Source organism: Drosophila montana, unplaced genomic scaffold (genome assembly GCF_035044405.1).
Source record: "Drosophila montana isolate Dmon_TW-CO22-7 unplaced genomic scaffold, ASM3504440v1 contig_2666_1, whole genome shotgun sequence".
Taxonomy (NCBI): domain Eukaryota; kingdom Metazoa; phylum Arthropoda; class Insecta; order Diptera; family Drosophilidae; genus Drosophila; species Drosophila montana.
Genome location: NW_026997533.1, coordinates 604134 through 623809, shown reverse-complemented (window position 1 = coordinate 623809; position 19676 = coordinate 604134). Strand labels below are relative to the sequence as shown.

Sequence of the window (19676 nt, the reverse complement as noted above, 5' to 3'; positions counted from 1 at the left end):
CAGCAGTAACCGTTTTTTCAGTTGTTTTTTGTTTGTTGCCGCCGCCGCGTCAAATGCCGTCGCTTTCTTTTGCGCCTCCTGGCGCAGGCCACCCTCCTCCCCCACTCCTTCAAGCAAACGAATGCACAACGCACCGAGGCGCGCTCTGTTGGCGCCGTTTTGCAATTGTCTTGTTGTTGTTATTGTTGTCGGTGTTTTATTTGAATATATATATGAATATGTATAAATGTATATACATATATGTATATATAAATGTTTTTTTTTTTTAATTTCTCCAGTGTTTGTGAATGAATTGGACAAACATTTACGGAAACTGCTGCGCACAAACAAATAATGTTTTTTATTAATTTTTTTTTACGTTTATTGTTGTTAGAAACTTGTCCTAAATTTGCTTGAAAAAAAATTCATATGAAAACTTGTTTTATGAGCTTTGCATTGTTTTTGTTGCTGCTATGTTTCTTAAGCTTTAAAGTTGATTAGCTGCCGTTGTTGTTATTGTTGTTGTTGTTGTTGTTGTTCTATCAAATGACAGAACAATGGCTTAAGCTCCGCTTGGATCTCACATTCTCTCTCTGCCTCTCTCAGCCATCATTGATGGCTTGCCCACTCTCTGCTTCTTCTTCTTCTACAGCTTACTCTCGCGCTCTCTTTTAGCTGCAGCTCAGCAACAGAGTTGAAGGCCTTTTTTGCATACGGCAATGTTATTAACAAACAGCAACAACAACAACAACAACAACAAAACGACCCTAGGCAGCTTTAATGGACAAACAACAACAAGCAAAAACAGGTTTTTGTAAAAGTTGTTGATTTCTTTTTATTGGCATTTAAAATACATTTATGCATATTTTTGTTGGTTGGACATATTTATGTTTTGCATCGTGACGTCATCTACGCTGAGGAAATTGACAACATTTTAATGCAATAATTATTAATTAAAGCAATACATATAGAAAAATCGAAAGCTTGGCCTGAACAAAAAAAAAAAAAGAAACAACATTGGCGCAGGCGCCGCTGGCCAAAATGCAAAGTGGAAGAGAGAGCCAGATAGAGCGAGCGTGGGAGAGCGAGTGAGCGAGCGCTATTGATCGGCAGCAAAAGCTGCGCGCTGAGCTTGGCTTCAAAGCTGCGCTCACACACGCACATATATACACACACAGGCACACACGCGCCAGTGTTTACCTGCCTAAATAACGCTCTCGCGCTCTTATCTAAATTTTGTACGCGTTGCTAATGCATAACTCTCTCGCTCTCTCGCACACTCTCAAATTGACTCTCTCGCAGAATGACGTGAGGAAAGTTCATAATACAAAAATCCACAATTAAGTTGTAGTTGTAAAAAACAAACAAGTTACAACAAATAAAAAACAATGCATTTGCACAAAACAAAAACTACGCTTTCAACGAAAATGTCGAAAATTAAAAGAAATTAGTAAAAGTGCATTTGTTAAAAAGCAAACGCAAAAGATAAAAATCAATAAGCAAAATAATAATAATAATAAAAACAACTGCAAAATCAACGTTCCGATAGCAACATACAACAGCAGCAACAGCAACAAAACGGCCACAATATGTTGTACACGCTAAGCAAAGCAACAACAAGAATCCGACTCAAAAGGCAGCGGCAACATTGCCAGCAACAGCCAAAAACAACAACAACAGGAGCAGCTCAGCAACATTGTTGGCTTTGGTGCCTCACATTTTTGGCTGCATTTTGCGCGCAGGTAAGCAACATCCTTTTTTGTTTAGATGCAGACACATTTTAACACATATACATGCTTATGCTCACATGCGATCATTAACCGTTAAATGCTGTTTCTTATTATCATATACTTAATATAACAACTATCGCTTTTATTGCTGTTTATTGTTGTTATTGCTATACAATTATATAATCCATGTAATCAAATTCAAAATCAGATTTTGTTAATTAATGCAAAATCATTGCAAAATAAATAATTGTGCTTTCAAGGGTTAACTGTCTGTCCTTAGCAACATCATCCAGACGCTAGCAACATTGTTTGGCAACAAGAACAGCACGCACACTAGAGACGCATAAATCACAGCTGCACTTGCTGCGTTCTCATGCTGGTCCCGTCTTCTTCTTCTACTTCTTGTTGTTGTTGTTGCCGCAGTCTCCCATTGTTTCTAGTGGAGCGCGCATTTCCCATGTTAATTCAATTCATTTAATTCGCATCATATATTTTTTTTGGCTGTGTTTTTGTTATTATGCTACTTGTGTGTGTGTTGGGAGAGGGGGGTGCGAGTGGCGTGCGGGTCGTACGGATCTCTTCTCTTCTTCTCTGCTTTACACTTATCGCGAGAGACCTTGAGCAGTGCGCCAGCCAATTGGAGCGACTGAAATGGCAATAGTCAAGCAATGAATATGCATTCGGCCAGATTCGGATACGGATACAGATAAAAGACACACAGATACACGGCCTGATCGATTTATAGCTGGATCGTGATGCCGATTGCATAACGATTGAGGTTTTAATAACATTATGTATATATGTATATGCCTGCATATCAATTGAAAGCTCCAACGTCATAAAAGCTGCGCTTGAAAACCGCTTTATTTCGAGCTTTTGCCGCTTAGAATCTTCTTCTTACAGTACTGCAAATGGTCACAAATAACTGTTGAACCCAACATAACCTCACAAATATTGCTAAATTTTGTTTATTCTCCAAAATCTTCGAAAATAACTGAGAAAAGAGTAAAAGAAAGCAAATAATTTGTCGTTGGTTTGGCTCACAGTGTTGAAAAACGTCACAATTTTAGATTGGGTTCGTGGTTTTGCTAACTAATCAACCCTGGAACCGCTTTTGCTAGATTTATTGAAATAACTTTATCGAAAAATTCATATGACATTCGTGTTTTCGCTATAAATTCTTGTATGTTTGTTCTAGTTTTTAGCCATTTTTCTTTTAACTTAATTTACGAGTTCCTCGTATACTAGTTAAATGACAATAAGTGCATAGAACTACGCCAAAAGCAAATAACCAGATGATATATTAGCTTCGAAATGGAATGTTCCCATTAAGAACTTGTGAGCTCGAGTCATAAAACAAAAAACACACGACCAAATTAATGACTATTTGTTTCGGAGCGAGCAAATGAAAGTCACGTAGTTCTAATAAATTTTGGGCGAGCGTGTTTAGTATTTTGTTTAGTATTTTGCATTTAGTGCTTAGATTTACGGTTAGCGATGGACTCAGTCAGTCAGTCAGTCAACTAGTTAGTCCGACAGTCCATCAGTCAGTCCATCAGTCATTCAGTCAGTTAATCAGTCAGTCAGTCCATCAGTCAGTTAGTTAGTCCATCAGTCAGTACATCCGTCAATCAGTCAGTCAGTTCATCAGTCAGTCAGTTAGTCCATCAGTCAGTCAGTTAGTCAGTCAGTCAGTCAGTCAGTCGGTCGGTCAGTCAGTGAGTTTATCAGTCAGTCAGTCAGTCCATCAGTCAGCTAGTTAGTCAGACAGTCCATCAATCAGTCAGTCAGTCGGTCAGTCCATCAGTCAGTCAGTCAGTCAGTCAGTCAGTCAGTCGGTCAGTCAGTCAGTCCATCAGTCAGCTAGTTAGTCCGACAGTCCATCAGTCAGTCCATCAGTCAGTCCATCAGTCAGTCCATCAGTCATTCAGTCAGTTAATCAGTCAGTCAGTCCATCAGTCAGTTAGTTAGTCCATCAGTCAGTACATCGGTCAATAAGTCAGTCAGTTCATCAGTCAGTCAGTTAGTCCATCAGTCAGTCAGTTAGTCAGTCAGTCAGTCAGTCAGTCAGTCAGTCAGTCAATCAGGTCCTGAGTCGGCGAACTAGTTCGTGTTGATTCCTTGAATTCGGTTCACTTTGAAAGTTATTCAAATTTCGGTTGTTTTTGCATTGTTTTTTATCACTTCCGTTGCGTTTGTTCCGGATCTGGTTCATTGTAGTCAATCGCTGGAACTGTTGTTGGCTGTTTTTCTTTTTAGTCGTTTGTCTATTCGATAAATGAACGCAAATATTTACCATTTAGTCACATACAACGAATGGGAACTGGCATTGCTTGGCATTGTGGCCAGCGTCATGGCCCAAAAGTCACGTCTGCCGCGCGGCGCTTTTAGTACACAGCCCGAACTTAAGCACACATAAGCCATATATATATATTACATATATATATACATATATTTATATTATATATAAATTATTCTTTTTTAACCATCTGCAAAACATTGCACCCGCGTCTGGTTCAGCGAACTGGCCGAATTATTGTGTTGTCTCTCGGCTGTAGGCGTAGCTGATAGTTGTGCTTAGATAGATTCTCAAGAAGAAACAACCCACACTCTGAGAAAGTGTCCAAATTCAACTCAAAATGTGGCTTAAATTTTGAATACTTTCCGTGCCAAGCTAAAAACTCTTAAATAAAGAAGCTAGAGACTTAAAATATGCAATATATTTTCTCTTTAACCTTATAAACACACAAAAGCTCTTAAATAAAGAAGCTGGAGACAAGAAATAAAATATATATATTCTCTTAAAATCCACAAAAACTCTTAAATAAAGAAGCTAGAGACTTGAAATATGCAATATATAGTCTCTTTAACCTTATAAGCTCAGAAAAACTCTTAAATAAAGAAGCTGGAGACTTGATAATAAGCGATATATATTCTATTAAACCTTTTAAACCCACAAAAACACCTTAATTAAGAAGCTAGAGACTTGAAATATGCAACATATATATATATACTATATATATACTATATATATATATATAAACTTTATACAGAAGAAGTTTATGGCTTTATCGATATTTCCCCATATTTTCATTTATATCGATAAATATCGATTTTGTTATTTTTGTGCATAACAAGCGGAAGGTGCAGGGTATCTACCAGTCAGGCACGCCCCACTGCAGCACAGTTGCTTCTAGTGCTCTAATTAAAAAGATTTAAATTGAATCAAATTGAATAGAATCCGAAAGATACGTGACCTTTTGTCGGGGATTCATATCTCGAATCTAGAAGTTGTCGGCGATAGTAAAATCATTGAGAAGGAAATCCAATACCATAGAGAACTGAAACTGGTTAACGAAAAGGAATGTCGCAAAAATCAAAGATAAAACTGGCGCAATGCAGATAAAGATACAGATACAGCCGAAGATACAGATGCAGATACAGATACAGATACACGGGCACAGCCGAAGATACAGATACAGCTGCGGATATGTGGACTGAAACGGATGCCTGGTAAATTAAGCGCAAAATACGGCCCAATTTGAAGCTGAAAAAAAACAACAACAAATGAAACAATACAAAAAAACAAAAAAAAGTACAAAAAACAATTAAACAGACAAAAGCGAGGCCAAAAGCAACAAATGCGTTTGGGCTTGAATGTGGATTTCGGCTTCGGATTTTGGCTTTGGTTTTGGCAATTGGTATTTGGCGATTGGGCTCGGCTCTGGTTTGGGCTTTTCGGGGCGTGGCACGGCGTAATTAAATGCACGGCCGCAAAAGACAAAGGCCATGGCCGCAGATGCGTGTCGCAGATAAGAGCGTGTCGCGCGGCCCCCCTTCACCCGCCGCCTGGCCCCGCCCACTGCGTCCAATGGCACGTGTCAAGTTGGCCCAAAGAAACAGTCAACAATTACGCATTGTTCTGCTTGACACTGGTCCCGACCACCAGATACCCTATACTCAGCGGCGAGCTGACGTTACAAGCATTCAAGATTTCTTCTCCACGTGCTTCTTCTTCCTCTACCCTATAAGTATGGGTAATGCATATTTGTTTAACTTCGGTGCTTGTAGTCCGAAGCTCGATAATGAAATTTTCATTGCGCAAATATGGCATATAAAAGTGTGTACACACCCAATTGCAAGGTACTACATTTACATGGTAGATTTTCTTCAATTTAGGGGAGAGTCTTTGGAGGTATTAAGAAAGTGAAATGTTCTTAATATGTATATACTACTATAGATCCTACAAACAAAATTGGACGTATGTAACCCTTATAATACTCGAGCTTTTTCACTATTAAGAGGGGATTTTATGGGAGTTATTAGAAAAGTGAAACGTTCTTTACTTTTATATACTATTCAAGAGCCCACATACCAAGTTTTTCGCGTCTAGCTTTAATAATCCTCGAGCTTTTTCAATTTCGAGTAGGAATTTCGGCAGGTATTAAAGAAGTGAAATGTCCTCAATCTGTATATATGTAACTCTAAAGAACCTACATATCAAATTTGACATATCCAGCTCTTATAATCCTCGAGTTGTGCTTAAGAATCTTAAGATATTCCAAGATATGAACGAGTTCTGCTTATAGCACAGTTAGGAATTTTTTGTTACATAGATTTGCTCTATGTTAGTATACCCTTCCTAGCGATTTTTAATGGGTGCGGGGCATATTAAAACCAAACAACTGAAACAGACGCAGCGCCCAGTTCCAGAGTCTGCTGCAGACCACTTGAAAAACTCCGAATGCCGCTGATTACAATTTGTTTTGCACACACACAAACACAAACACACACACGCACACACACTGGGGCTGAGCTTTTCAATTAAATGCAACCCTGGCCTGGCTGACTGACTGACTGACTGACTGGCTGAATGCTGCCCCGCAATGCAATTGACACCCGGCGAATGCGTTACGCATGGTTAAAAATTAAATTCAACTTGACGCGAATTAGCATAAATTAAGCAATTCCTTCAGCGGTTTAGCTAATTATGCGTGTGACAATCAGAGCGAGAGAGATAGAGAGAGGGAGAAAGAGAGAAAGAGAAAGTGCCTCTCAGAGAGACAGATAGATAAAAGAGAATAGGGCGGGAGAGAGAGAGAGAGACTCTGTAGACAGACAGAAGAGGCAGTACTCAAATTGTAGAGAAAGAAATAAAAAAGGAGTGGGAAAGAGAGAGGGATCGAGATAGAGAACGAGAGGAAGAGAAAATGAGAGAGATAGAGAGAGAGAAAATCAGAAATGGAGAGAAAGATAGAGGGAGAGAGATAAGAGAGAAATCCTCAGTATGCAGAGATCAGAGAATGTGAGAAAGAAAGTCAAGAGTGAGAAAGACAGAGAGAGAGAAAGAGATAGACAGAGAGAGAAAGAAAGAGAGAGAGAAAGACAGAGAGATAGACGGAGAGAGAAAGAGAGAGAGACGGCCGTATGTGAAAAAGGCCGTATGAAAAGAGAAAGATCGGGAGATAGGAGACAAAGAGAGAGATATCGAGTGTAAAAATATATGAGAGAGATATACTCAAGACGGTAAGAATGAGAGAGAGACAGAATGAGAGAGAAAGAGAGGGAGAGAGAGAAAGAGACAGAAAAAGACAGTCAAGCCATAGAAAGAGAGAAGAAGAATATGAGAATAAAAGCTACATGGGGGAAGAGAGATAAAGATCGAGAATAAGAAAGGATTATACGTATAGTTAATAATACGTACAGTTAGAAGAAGGAGAATGAAAGAGAGCAAACCAGTAGACGCAATAAAAGTAAGAGAAAGGGCGATAAACTAGAGATTAGCAGACAGAAGAGGAAAGAGTAAAGCCAGGGAGAGAAAGATTGGAGAGAGAATAAAGCGATAAAGAGAGCGGTGATAACGGGAGAGTGTAAGGAGCTTAGTATAAAGAGAGACGTGAGCGTATGAAGAGAGAAAGAGAGGGAATGTGTGAATTAGGAAAGAAAGTAGAGAGACTTCAAGAAATGAAGAGTAAAGAGAAAGAGTCAAAAGGAAGAAAAACCGAGAATCAATTGCATTGAAAGCTACGCGCGATCGAACGCCTGCGCCTGCTTGGAACCAGATCTCGGTAAAGGGAACTGGAACTGGAGCTGGAACTGGAACTGGAACTAGCAGAAAGAACCAGTGCCTGCAAGGGGCGAGTGTGAATGCAACAGGAATTCCGCTGAAGAGGAAACTAGAACTTGAAATGGAACTGGAACTGGAACTAGCACGACGAACTAGTGCCCGCAAGGGGATGCATGTGAATGCAAGAGGAATGCGCCGCTAAAGATTTATGCAAAGCTTCCATGAACTAGAGGGAACTGGAACTGGAACTTGAACTGGACTGGAACTGGAACTAGCACAAAGAACCAGTGCCCGCAAGGGGATGCATGTGAATGCAAGAGGAATGCGCTGCTAAAGATTTATGCAAAGCTTACATGAACTAGACAACTCGCAGCATCTGGCATGTGGCATGTGGCAGGCCACGGGAACAAGTTCAGGTCTTGGGCCAAATGCGGAGCTGCGAATGCAGTTGATGCGTGCGCCACAAACCAAAAATAGAGCGAAAAATCAACAAGACGCTGCCGGAAATGTGCCATCAAATGCGAAAAACGAAAAACGAGTGGAGAAAACGAGCGAGAGAGAAAAACAAGAAGAGGAAAAACATGAAACTAGCAGCGAGACGACTTTGAAGTAGACATCGGAAATGGCAAACGCCACTTGAATGAATCTTTCCCATCTATATATATGTATGTACATATATCCATCCCATATCGCATGCTTTTATGGACTGCGACTCGCTTTCAAGTGTTGACAGCCAGATAAACTGCTCTGTGAACCAATTGCGGAAGTATTTTGGACACAAATCAATTGCAAAGACAACGCCAACCCCGCCAATCCTCATGCTGCGCCTAGCTCTAGCTAATTAGGTGACTCTGCTTGACTGGCAGATACCCTTTATACCCAAAAGTGAAATATTCTAGTTGTGTGTTTAGCTTATGAGAGCCTGCATAGCAAATTTGGTGTCTCTGGCACTTATATTAAGCGAGTAATGCTTTAGAATTGGGCTTGGAAATCGATATTTATCGATTTTGACTGAATGGATAAAAGTATAGTATATTTATAATACTTTGAGATCAACTTGATCGGTGTTTTCTACACGAAACCCTTTTCATGAAATTTTGTGACTTTTATTCTTAGAAAAGAACACATTATAGCTAACGATATTTATCGATTCTGATTGAATGGAGAAATGTTTTGTTCCAATGGACACCAACTTGATCTATTTTTGCTAAACGAAAACCTATTTCATAAAACTAGAGTAATCTAGATCTTAAAATGTACAAGGCGTTATCTATCGATATTTATCGATTATAGATAGAGTGAATAGAGAAAAGTATAATACTTTGAGATCAACTTGATCTAAGCTTGCTATTTGAAAACCTATTCGTGAAACTAGCTTACTCTTACTCTTATAATATGCAAGAGAACATATGGTAACTATCGATATTTATCGATTTTTAGAGAAATATATGGGCAATTGGACATCAATTTGATCTGTGTTTTTACACGAAACCCTATTTATAATATTTGGTGGCTCTTATTCTCTCTCTTGTTCAGGAGAACATATAACTATCGATATTTATTGATAGTTATCGATTTTGGTCAGCTAGTCATGGTAATCGCAGATTTTAAATGAACTTTTTGTATGTCGTATGAGGAATTAGGTGTCCGCGGCTCCTTAAAGCTCTGAGATCAGCTTGAAAGAAATCGAGGCTTAAAAATCAATATTTATCGATTTTGAGTAAATGAAAAGGGGAAGAAGGGAAGAGACAGCTTAACGTAATAGATGCAAAACTATTTGAAATCAGAGTCTACCCTATATGTTTTAGACATTCACCCTAGGTGCAGGGTATATAAAGAAACAAATATGAAGAAGAGGAAGAGCAAAAGCAAAGCATTTCGAACTAAACGTGAAATATTTTACTCCCGAATTGCTCAACAACATTGTCTTCCACACACGCACACCCGCAACCCAAAAGTGAGGGTGGCTTTTGATGTGCACTCATTTGTCCGTGTGTGTGTGTGCTTGTGTGTGTGTGTGTAGTATTCGGGTGTGTATAGAAAGTCGCTTAATATTTAGTCGAATGTTGTAAGTGTAGCATGAATCATGCATTTGTATGATGAACTCTTCGAGACTGGACTGAGCCGCTCAGACTCAACGGCACCGAGGGTGAACTGCCCTCTAACCCGCCTCTCCGCCACCCCGCCTCCCCACCTCCCCCTCGCGACCCCTCCCTAGGCTTACTCCCCACCTCGCCTGTTACAGTCAGTGTGTTGTGCTTTGGGATTCGCGTCACCCCTCGTGATGCTAGTTTTTGCACCCACTTGAATGTTATTAAAGTCATTAGATACACACACACAGACACTCTCTCACACACACACACACGCACACACATTAAAACGTCATGCAAGCGAAGAGTCGTTACAATACAAGTTCATAAAATAATAATACACTTGCACAAAAAATGGGTCTAAAAGCTTTGGATCTGCATTATTTCATCCCAATTTTAGCGCAAAGTTTCAAAACTCAGCTTAAAAGACAGACACAAATTTACTATTTCGTAATCTTTTAGCACAAAAAGCGATTTTCCTTTTTTTAGTTCTCAGTTAATTACATTAAGCTAAGCTATTAAATGGATAATTCCTGCTGGATTTGAACCACCGACTTCTAGCTTGCGAGCATGGAAATATAGCTGAATTAGAACCAGCGATTTCTCACTTGGGAGTGAGAATATGTTGCTGATTTTGAACCTGCGACTTTTCGTTTGTGAATATGGAATTTTGGATGAAGTTGAACCAGCGACTTCTCTCTTTTGAGTGTAAATTTGGAGCTGACTTGAACTAGTAACTTGTTAATGGTGAGTGTGAATAGGCTGCTGAACTTGAACCAGCAACTTCTCGTTTGTGAATATGAAATTGCTGCTAAGCTTGAACCAGCGACTTCTTGCTTGCGAGCATGGAATTGTAGCTGATCTTTGAACCAGCGACTTCTCGCTTGTGAGGTGTGAATATGCTGCTGAATTTGAACCAGCGACTTCTCGCTTCTAGTCGTGTAAATGCTGCTGAATTAGAACCAGCGACTTCTCTTTTTTCGAGCGTGGTACTGCTACTGAATTTGAACTAGCGTTCTTTCACTTGTGAATATGAAATATCGTCCGAACTTGAACCAGCGACTTCTCGCCTGAGAAGGTTAAATTTCTGCTCAACTGGAACCAGCGACTTCTCGCTTGCAAGTTCGAATCTCAGTCTCCTAAGCCACGCTGCGTTATTTTTGCTGATTCGCAAACAAACTTTTTCCGGTTTTTTACCCCAATTAGAGGTCGAAGGTCGAACTGAAGGGAGAAATTAGAGCTGTGCGCGCTTATAACCAATTAGTCGGACAGCTGTTGAACTCGCCCAGTTTTTCTGCAAGTGTAGTTTCGCTTTTCACTTCCTAATTACATCGTCGCTGTCAGAAACTGTCTAATGGCCAAAAAAGCGAGCGCACAAAACATGAACAAAATTTGCCTAAATTCATAATGACGCTGCACCAAACTGAATCCCATGAGCATAAATGCGAGCTAAATGGAACAAAATGCGTAGCAGCAGATGATTTGAGAGCAAATCTTTACTCGTAATTCTCGTAATATGTTTGATATTATGATTCAAAGGCACAACTCGACTGGTTCGTCAACGTTCTTCAGACTAGACTGCGACTTGGAAGCGACTGGTTCACGGCTCGAACTAACTTTTGCTTTAAAGTTCAGCTCGTGAACTTGTTCATTCACTTGATTTAGCCCAGGAAGAAGCCCTGGTTCATGGTTCGAACTAGCTTTTGCTTTAAAGTTCGGCTCGTGAGCCTGTAGCTAGGCTGAAGCCCTGGTTCACGACGCGAACTAGTTTTTCCTTTAAGGCTCAGCTCGTGAACTTGTTAATTCGCTTTCGTGAACCTATTTAAGCCCAAGCACAACTAGACTGTTTCAAGTTTCTAAGATTAGACTGGGACTGGGAAGCCATGGTTCATAGTTGGAACTAGCTTTTGCTTTATAGTCCAGTTCGTGAACCTGTTTATTCACTTTCTTCAGCCCTGGTTCAACTAAGCTGGCTCTTAAACGTTTTTGTGACTAGACTGCGACTTGGAAGTCCTGGTTCACGGCTCGAAATAGCTTTTGCTTTACAGTTCAGCTCGTGAACTTGTTCATTAACTTGCTTTAGCCCAGGCAGAAGCCCTGGTTCATGGTTCGAACTAGCTTCTGCTTTAAGTTAAGTTTAAGCACTTTCTTCAGTTGAAGTTCGAGTTAACATTGACTCGAAGGTTCTTGTAAAAGTGATTTAACCCCAAGTTGAAGCTAGAAAGCGAACTCCAGAGAAGAACGAGAGATTGGGCTCGGCAAGAAGAGATATGTTTTTGGACGATATCATATCAGTATATAAAGTATATTCAATGCGTCATTAAGGGCTGTCACATTGTCATTTAAAATAAATTAAAAGAGGGGAGAGTTAACATTCAGTTAGAACATCTCCGTCTCCAACGAAGTCCATCGATAGAGTGCCTCCAGTTTCGGGGCTGGTTGAACAACTATCTGGCATAGTCGCAGAATATCGGGCAGCGCGGTGTCTGGCATGCTTGGTTCCGGGTTTTTGGTCGAACTCGACTTGCTTTCTTTTTGCGATTCGCAGCTTGCGACGGACCCAGACCTGGCTTGTCTGCCTGTCCTCTCAATGGCCTCCGGTTTCCCGTTTTGGGCTGCCTGGAGCTCTCACGGGGCGGCTCCTCCTTCGTCTGCCTGGGGTTCTGCTTTCTGGCAGCTGCCGCCGCTGTTGCTGCGCGCCGGGTACCAGCATTTCGCCCCTTTGCCTTCAAATCACCCATGCACTGAAATTTATATATATATATATATATATATATATATAGGTGTATATAGCTCTGAGGTCCTGCCAGCTTACCAGTTCACAGAAGGACATGTTTTAAAATAATATAGAAAAAGAAGCACTAAAAATTAAAAAAAAACAATTTGTGTTAAAGTTTAAAAAATAGATGTAAACTCTAAAAAATCTTAAAACTAACTGAATATTGGAAATATTTTGGGCAACGACTTGAATCGGAGAGAAGTTTGAAGTAAATATCCGGGTGTGCTACAATTTAAGTCAAAGATCTACAAACAGATACTGCGAGTCTTTCAAGCAACTTAACGGAGAGGTTGCTGGTTCAAATCACAGGCTGTCTTAGGCCTCGCAATTTGCTTGATTCCTCCTTAAGTTCTCATTATTTGCTGTGTGATTTATAACAAATAAAATAAACAAGCATTAAAATGTAAAACTGTTGCTGAATTTGAACCAGCGACTTCACGTTTGTTAGTCTGGCTGTCTCAGGCCTTAGGTCTGCTCTGCTTGTTGCCTCTCAAAGTTAAAAAGATAACAAATGAAATAAGCTAGCATTTTAACGTTAAATTGTTGCCGAATTTGAACCAGCGACTTCACCTTTGTTCAATTTACTGGCTGTCTTGGGCCTTTACTTTGGCAGCCAGCGCAATTTGATTGTTTTTTCAGAAACTTTGCGAGTCTTTCAAGCAACTTAACAGAGAGGTTGCTGGTTCAAATCGCAGGCTGTCTCAGGCCTTAGCCTTGCTTTGCTTATTTCTCCTTAAAGCTCTCATTATTTTCTGTCTGATTAATAACAAATGAAATAAACAAGCATAAAGGCAAGTCGATTTGAACCAGCGACTTCACCCCTTATAGTCTGGCAACTGAGGCAGGTTCATGACGTCACGGCTTGCCTTACTAGCTAGTTAATAACTATGTGCTATGCTAACAATAGTCGTAATAACAATATATAGTTGACTGATCACGAATGGGCCGATTGAAAGGCTTGAATTTAAAATCGATTTCCACAATGCAACGCAACATAAACCATGTGCAATGTGCTATGCGCCATCAAAAATGAATAACTAAGCGCTATATAAACTAAATCAAGGCATGCTCGACTAGTTCATATGCTGTAAAAAGACGGAATGTGGAAATATTTATACTGGAAGTATTCTATATAAGGATTTTTAACAGGAAGATAATGAAGAAAAGGGGAAACATTTGATGAAGCTTGAGAATAAATATTGAGATCATTTCTCAACTTCTTCCAAGCCTTTCCCGTTTTTTTCCTTCTCTCTTTCTTACCAGCTAGCCTCTCTCTCTCTCTCCCTCTCCCTCTCTCTCTCTCCCTCTCTCTCGCTCTCTCTCTGTCTATTGAAATCTGTTATTAAAGGTATAAACTTTGATCTTCAAAATGCCTTTTGCGCTTCTATTGATATTACAAGAACAACATCGAGAGTTTCTTGTAGCGAGGTTTTACTGTAAGAAAAACACAAACCAAGTTTTCCAAATTTCCCGAGGTACTTGAGGTCGCAGAAGGATAAGAACACAAAGTTCTGGCTGTAATGTTAGACCCATTGAAATATACAACTCCGCCTGCCTTATTTACAGGGTATTTATGTGAAAGAAACAAAGTCGAGACAAAAGAAAAACTATAAACAATATATAAATATGGAGTGGGAAAATGCACAGGCTGCTGTTTGCTTAATTGAAATTTATTGAGTGCACATTGCAATTGTTGTTGTTGCTTGTTTGTTGTTGTTATTTAGTGTTGTTGTTGTTGTTGCTGTTGTTGTTGTTGTTGCTGTTGTTGTTTCTTGTTGCCCACGCCTCGCATGGGGCCTACGGCGGGTGGCGAGTGCCGCGTCTCTGCTGAGAATGTTATGATTACAGGATATTGCCCCTTGACTTTATTATTTCTGATTTGCCTATCCGCAGCAGCAGCAGCTGCCCAACCCCCGCCCCCCTCCCCCCCTCTGGCTGCATTTCCATGGCCATTCGCATCGCCCCTTCCCGTTTGCAATTGTTTTGTGGGCGCCGTTTGAGACTTTTAATGCCATTATCAATCAAGCACTTAATACACGCCCCTCCCGCCCTTTTTTTTTTCGAGGGCCAAATGGGCGTGGCTGGAGCACAAAGGCGATTGCGTGCGATTTCAGTGTGACCCGAAGAGTCAGATCATGAAGAACAGGCTACAATCTGCAAGTTGAACTATGTTAGACTGCGGAAAATCGCTGGTTCAAATCAGGAATTCCAATATATTAAAACAAAACCCGAAGCAGACGAAAACAACAATTAAATCGTAAAAAAGTTGTAAACCAAGATTTGAACCATCACAAGTCGAATCTAAAGGCAGAAAGCTGGTTCGAACTGCGAGTCGAACCAGCAACAATGCATTTTTGCGCGTGAGTCATTTGCTGAGCTTCTCAAAGTACCAGTGTGACCAGTCCAAAGATCGCTTCATTCCTAGCAAAGCGGAGCCTGAGGGAAGGAATTTCCCGAAAATTCGACCCTATTGCTAGAGTCCAATGCAAGCTCAATCAAGTGCCAGTGTGACCAGCTCAAGGCGCAAACGAGTTAAATTCTCGAATAGAAGTACAAGAGCGCGGGCAGAGCTACAAAAGTGGCTTAGATTTATATATATATTCTATATATTAATGATATACCGATGAGCGCGTGAGTACAGTGCGTCCCAAGAGCAAGTGCCAGTGTGACCACTCACATGACTGACTGACTGACTGACTGACTGACTGACTGACAGGCAAAGCGCCAATCAAAAGCAGAAAAAACCTTGTCCAGTTGTTTCCCTTTTCTCTTTTGTGCTCGCCTTTGGAAGCGATTGAACTGAGGTCGTGAGCACGTACGGTGCGCACGTCAGGTGCGAGTGTCATCGCTAATTGCCAGTGTGGCCAGACTGATTGACACCTGCTGCTGCCTGCCCGCCTGCCTGCCAGCGTATATGTAGAAACTTTTCTGTCAGTCAGTTTTTTCTTCTTCTATGTATATTTGGTTTTTTTTTCTTTGCAAGTGTCAATCAGCGTAGTTGACAGCTCGGGCGCGTGAGTGCTTTGGTTTGGAGTGAGTGTATAAATGGACTTGGGTCTCAGCTGAATGAATAATTCATGTATTCACCAGAGAGACAGAGAGAGAGGGAGAGAGAGAGAGAGAGAGAGAGAGAACTACTCAATGTTAAGTTCTTGATTGAACTATTGAAGCATTGCTGCCGTGTGAATAACATGTGAATAACACTCAAAAAACACTCGAGTACTACATTTAATTTGATATTTTATTGCATTTTTCGCTTCAAGTATTGTTTATAAGTAATTCTTACAATGCATTTTACAAGGCTATTGAACCCATTGGAAATTAATAATATGAGAAAGAGCGAAGCATCTGCGACTCCATAAAGTGCATATATTCCTGATTCGTCTGTCAGTCCGTCTGATCTCGTTAACTGCAAAAGCGAGGCAGCTGAAATTTCATATATATATGCATCTATAACCATCTCAAGTATAAGCTATAGTTTATCTTCGATATCTGCTTCCAATTTAATATAAACCTTTTTTGAAATTTGGTTTTTACAGCATAATAGCCTCATTCCACTGTGCTCAACATTTTTGTACATTTACAAATTTCACATTCTGCAATTCCATTGGCAAGTGACAGCTCAACGCTAGTTGCAGGGTATCTTCTAGTCGGTCACACGCAAATAAATGCATTGAATGTGCATTCGAATGCATTCATTTCAATTTGTAGCCCAAAATGAAACGTTTTTGCTGCCCAAATCGTTTGTCTAGGCAAATGTTAAATGTTTATAGCCCTAAAAACTCATTCACACACTCGCACACACTCGCACACACACGCACACACACGCACACACACACACCCACACACACCCACACACACTCACACTCATTCACGCACTCGCGATCACAACATTCGGTTGCATTCGGTCGAAGGGTGTGAATTCATTTGTAGTTTTAATTATTAGTTTCTGCTGCGAATGGGCGGGGTGCGGCAATGGGAAAGGGGAATGGGAAATGGGAGAGGGGAAATGGGAAGTGGGAAATGGAAAGTGGGAAACGGGAATTAGAGGCGAGCTCAGGAAATGCGTGCCATGTACACATAATGACCGATTCCGAGTCATTTGGGGTGACTTTCAGTTTCAGCTCGTCGCTCGACCCACCCCGCCCTGCACTCAAGCGCATCCTCCCTCCCTCCCCCCCCCCCCCACTCCCCTGTCCAGCTATCCTTGACCTTGATGCGCTGATGGCGGAAACCTCAAAGCTAACGGTAACTCAATCAACTCGCCGGGCAGCCGGAAAAATCTAAAATACATTCAAAGAACAAAGACAATTACGGAACATTTGAGTTATAAACTTGAAGAGATCTGAAGAGCGGGAAATTTAATTGAAAAAGATCAAGCAAAGATTGTGAAAGATAGTTAAGATGCATTCAAAATTGAGTGTAAAAACTGGAGAAAGAAAGAAATGGATTAGAATAGATGATTTTTGTTAAGATTCAATCCCACGACCCATCCAACTAGATAGACAGATAGATTGACCAGAACTTCGTTTTTAGAGTTTTAGAGCTTTTATATGATAAAAAGGTTTCATATTTATATATATCATAAATGTATTTAATCCTGTAGTGCGTCACAAAATCACACTTTACACTGAACCATACAATAGATATTACAATGAACTTTACAATGAACTTTACAATTGACCTTACAATGAACTTTACAACTGACTTTACAATGAACTTTACATAAGATTTTGCAATGGACTTTATGATGGACTTTACAATGGACTTTACAATGAACTTGACAATAGATTTTGCAATGGACTTTATGATGAGCTTTACAGTATACCTTAAAATGGACTTTACACTGTATTCTACAATGGACTTTACAATATACCTTAGAATGGTTTTTACAATTAACTTTTTAATGGACTTTACAATATAGCTTACAATGAACTTTTCAATGGTCTTTACAACATAGCTTACTTTGCAAAGAGCTTTACTTATACAATGGACTTTGCAATGGGCTTTATAATGCAGGTGTAAGGTCTATTGTAAATGTAATTGTAAGGGCCTTGTAGATGACATTCTAAATTTGTTGTAGCGCTTTGAATGACAAAGAATTCATATATATTATAATCCGGGCATTTGTTGATGTGCAACTTCTTAAGATCATTTCACTTTGTTACTTGGCTTTGATGTGTCTTAAATGACATAAGATTCAATTCAAAAGAGAGCGCTTTGATGGGATTACGTACTTAAGCTGGGGTGCCGCCCTCAGGGCCTTGCCTTGGCGGACAACTGAGGTGATGTGCACTTTTCGCAATTGAAGGATTCACAGTTTATAAATACAAATTTATCCGGCTGTCAAGTGCACGTCTGTTCATATACACGAAGATATATAAATATATATTGTTGCCGTAGGGCAATTATATGCCTTGCCTGCCACGTCTGTCCGTGTCTCTGTCCGTGTCTGTGCCTGTAATTTATGACTCCCTGGTGCATAGTTGAGCCACGTTCCGCACCCTTCGAGCGTGTCCGGGCAGAAGATGCTCGCTGCCTGGCAATGTGTTGCATCCACACGAAGCTCGTTACAAGCTGCATGCGCAACCCGAGGGGGTCCTGAGGCATTAAACTAGACACCACGGTAAACAAACGTTTAGCATAGAAATGGCCGCATACCTGCCCTGGCCAAAGCTAGCGCTACTTCGCTTGGCTCTTAAACTGTTTGCATAAACATTTTGGTCCTTGGGCCGCGTGCAGTTTACGGTTTACTGGGCGCCGAGGACTACGTGACGAAGTGCACGGCAACTTCTAGCCGCAAGCAAATTCAATTTGCCGCAACTTTACCAGGCCAGACAGAAACAGAGACAGAGACAGAGACAGAGACAGAGAGAGAGAGAGAGAGAGAGAGAGAGCCAGCTACTGTTATGTTCGCGGCAGCTGCGCTTTAATGAAATCAGTTTGTAATTCGCAACTCGTTCAGGCGCCAATTGAGTTAAATGCGTTTTGTTTTTTTTCTTCTTCTACTTCTGATTTTGTTTGTGATTCATTTGGCAATTGTTGAATTTGAAAACGAGGCCCGTTAACAGCCCGGCCACGTGTCACAGCAGCGTTTTATTGCTTCATTTTTATGGCCCAACCGTGCAAAAAGAGGGCAGCAAAAAAGTCTGGAGAAAACATCTCAGAATGCCCGACTAGTGCATACCCTGCTATTCATGACCTTTGTGTATTTATATACTTATGTATATACCTCGACCTCTAAAAACATCCATTATAAGGTCAAACCTGTTTGCTGATATTCAAAGATAGAATAGAATATAAAGATAGAATAGGCTATTGAAGGGAAGAAAAGCTAAGAGATTTGAATCAATTAGAATAAGAATTAAGAAAAACTTTACTCCAATTCCAAAGTGCGCAAAGATAGATATTTATCGATGAGCGGCTATATTTAGGATTAAGAAAAACTAAATTCAAATGAAAGAACCAAAAGTCGAAGTCTCTGATATTTATCGATGAAAGAAGATCGTATTTTATCGATAAGAAGAGATAGGAGGATTAAGAAGAACTCAAATCCAATTCCAAGGGGCCCAAAGTATGATGGTCTTTGGTATTTATCGATAAGAGTAGACCGATTCTTATCGATAAGTCTGAGGATTAAGAAGAGCTCAAAGTCTGATATTCATCGATAAAAAAGATACCGATTTTTATCTGAATATCGATATATATCGATGAGAGTTTACCGTTTTTTATCGATAAGAACAGATAAGTGGATTAAGAATAACTGATATGCAATTCCAAAGGGCCCAGCGTCTGATATATATCGATGATAATTATCGATGAGAATTTTATCGATAGGTATGAGGATTGAGAATAACTGAATCCGAACTAAGGAACCAAAAGTCTGATAGTCTTCGGGGAAGCCGTATTCAGAGAGAACCTCAAATCGACAATTATATTTTGTTAGATCAAAAATATATACTCCAACTCATCTTTTACAGGGTATTACAGAAAGAAAAATAGCAGTCTCAAGCTAGCGCGTCAAATCGGGA

General features: G+C 40.2%; 2 protein-coding genes across 3 annotated transcripts in view; one reads left to right on the top strand and one right to left on the bottom strand.

The window, feature by feature from the left end:
* Ptp10D (Protein tyrosine phosphatase 10D) overlaps window positions 1-19676 on the top strand; it is a 75690-nt gene that overhangs the window by 458 nt on the left and 55556 nt on the right. For both annotated transcript variants that reach the window (XM_064683601.1, XM_064683602.1), the window contains exon 2: window positions 1282-1721. In XM_064683601.1, coding sequence (XP_064539671.1) covers window positions 1569-1721 — 153 coding nt within the window. In that variant the 5' untranslated portion in view covers window positions 1282-1568. The remainder of the gene's footprint in view (window positions 1-1281; window positions 1722-19676) is intronic.
* Window positions 12140-12814, bottom strand: LOC135429335 (uncharacterized). Its single transcript, XM_064683604.1, has 2 exons — window positions 12682-12814; window positions 12140-12610 (listed from the first exon to the last, which is right to left on the bottom strand). The coding sequence occupies exons 1-2, from the start codon at window positions 12697-12699 to the stop codon at window positions 12314-12316; spliced, it is 315 nt and encodes a 104-aa protein (XP_064539674.1). The 5' UTR covers window positions 12700-12814; the 3' UTR covers window positions 12140-12313.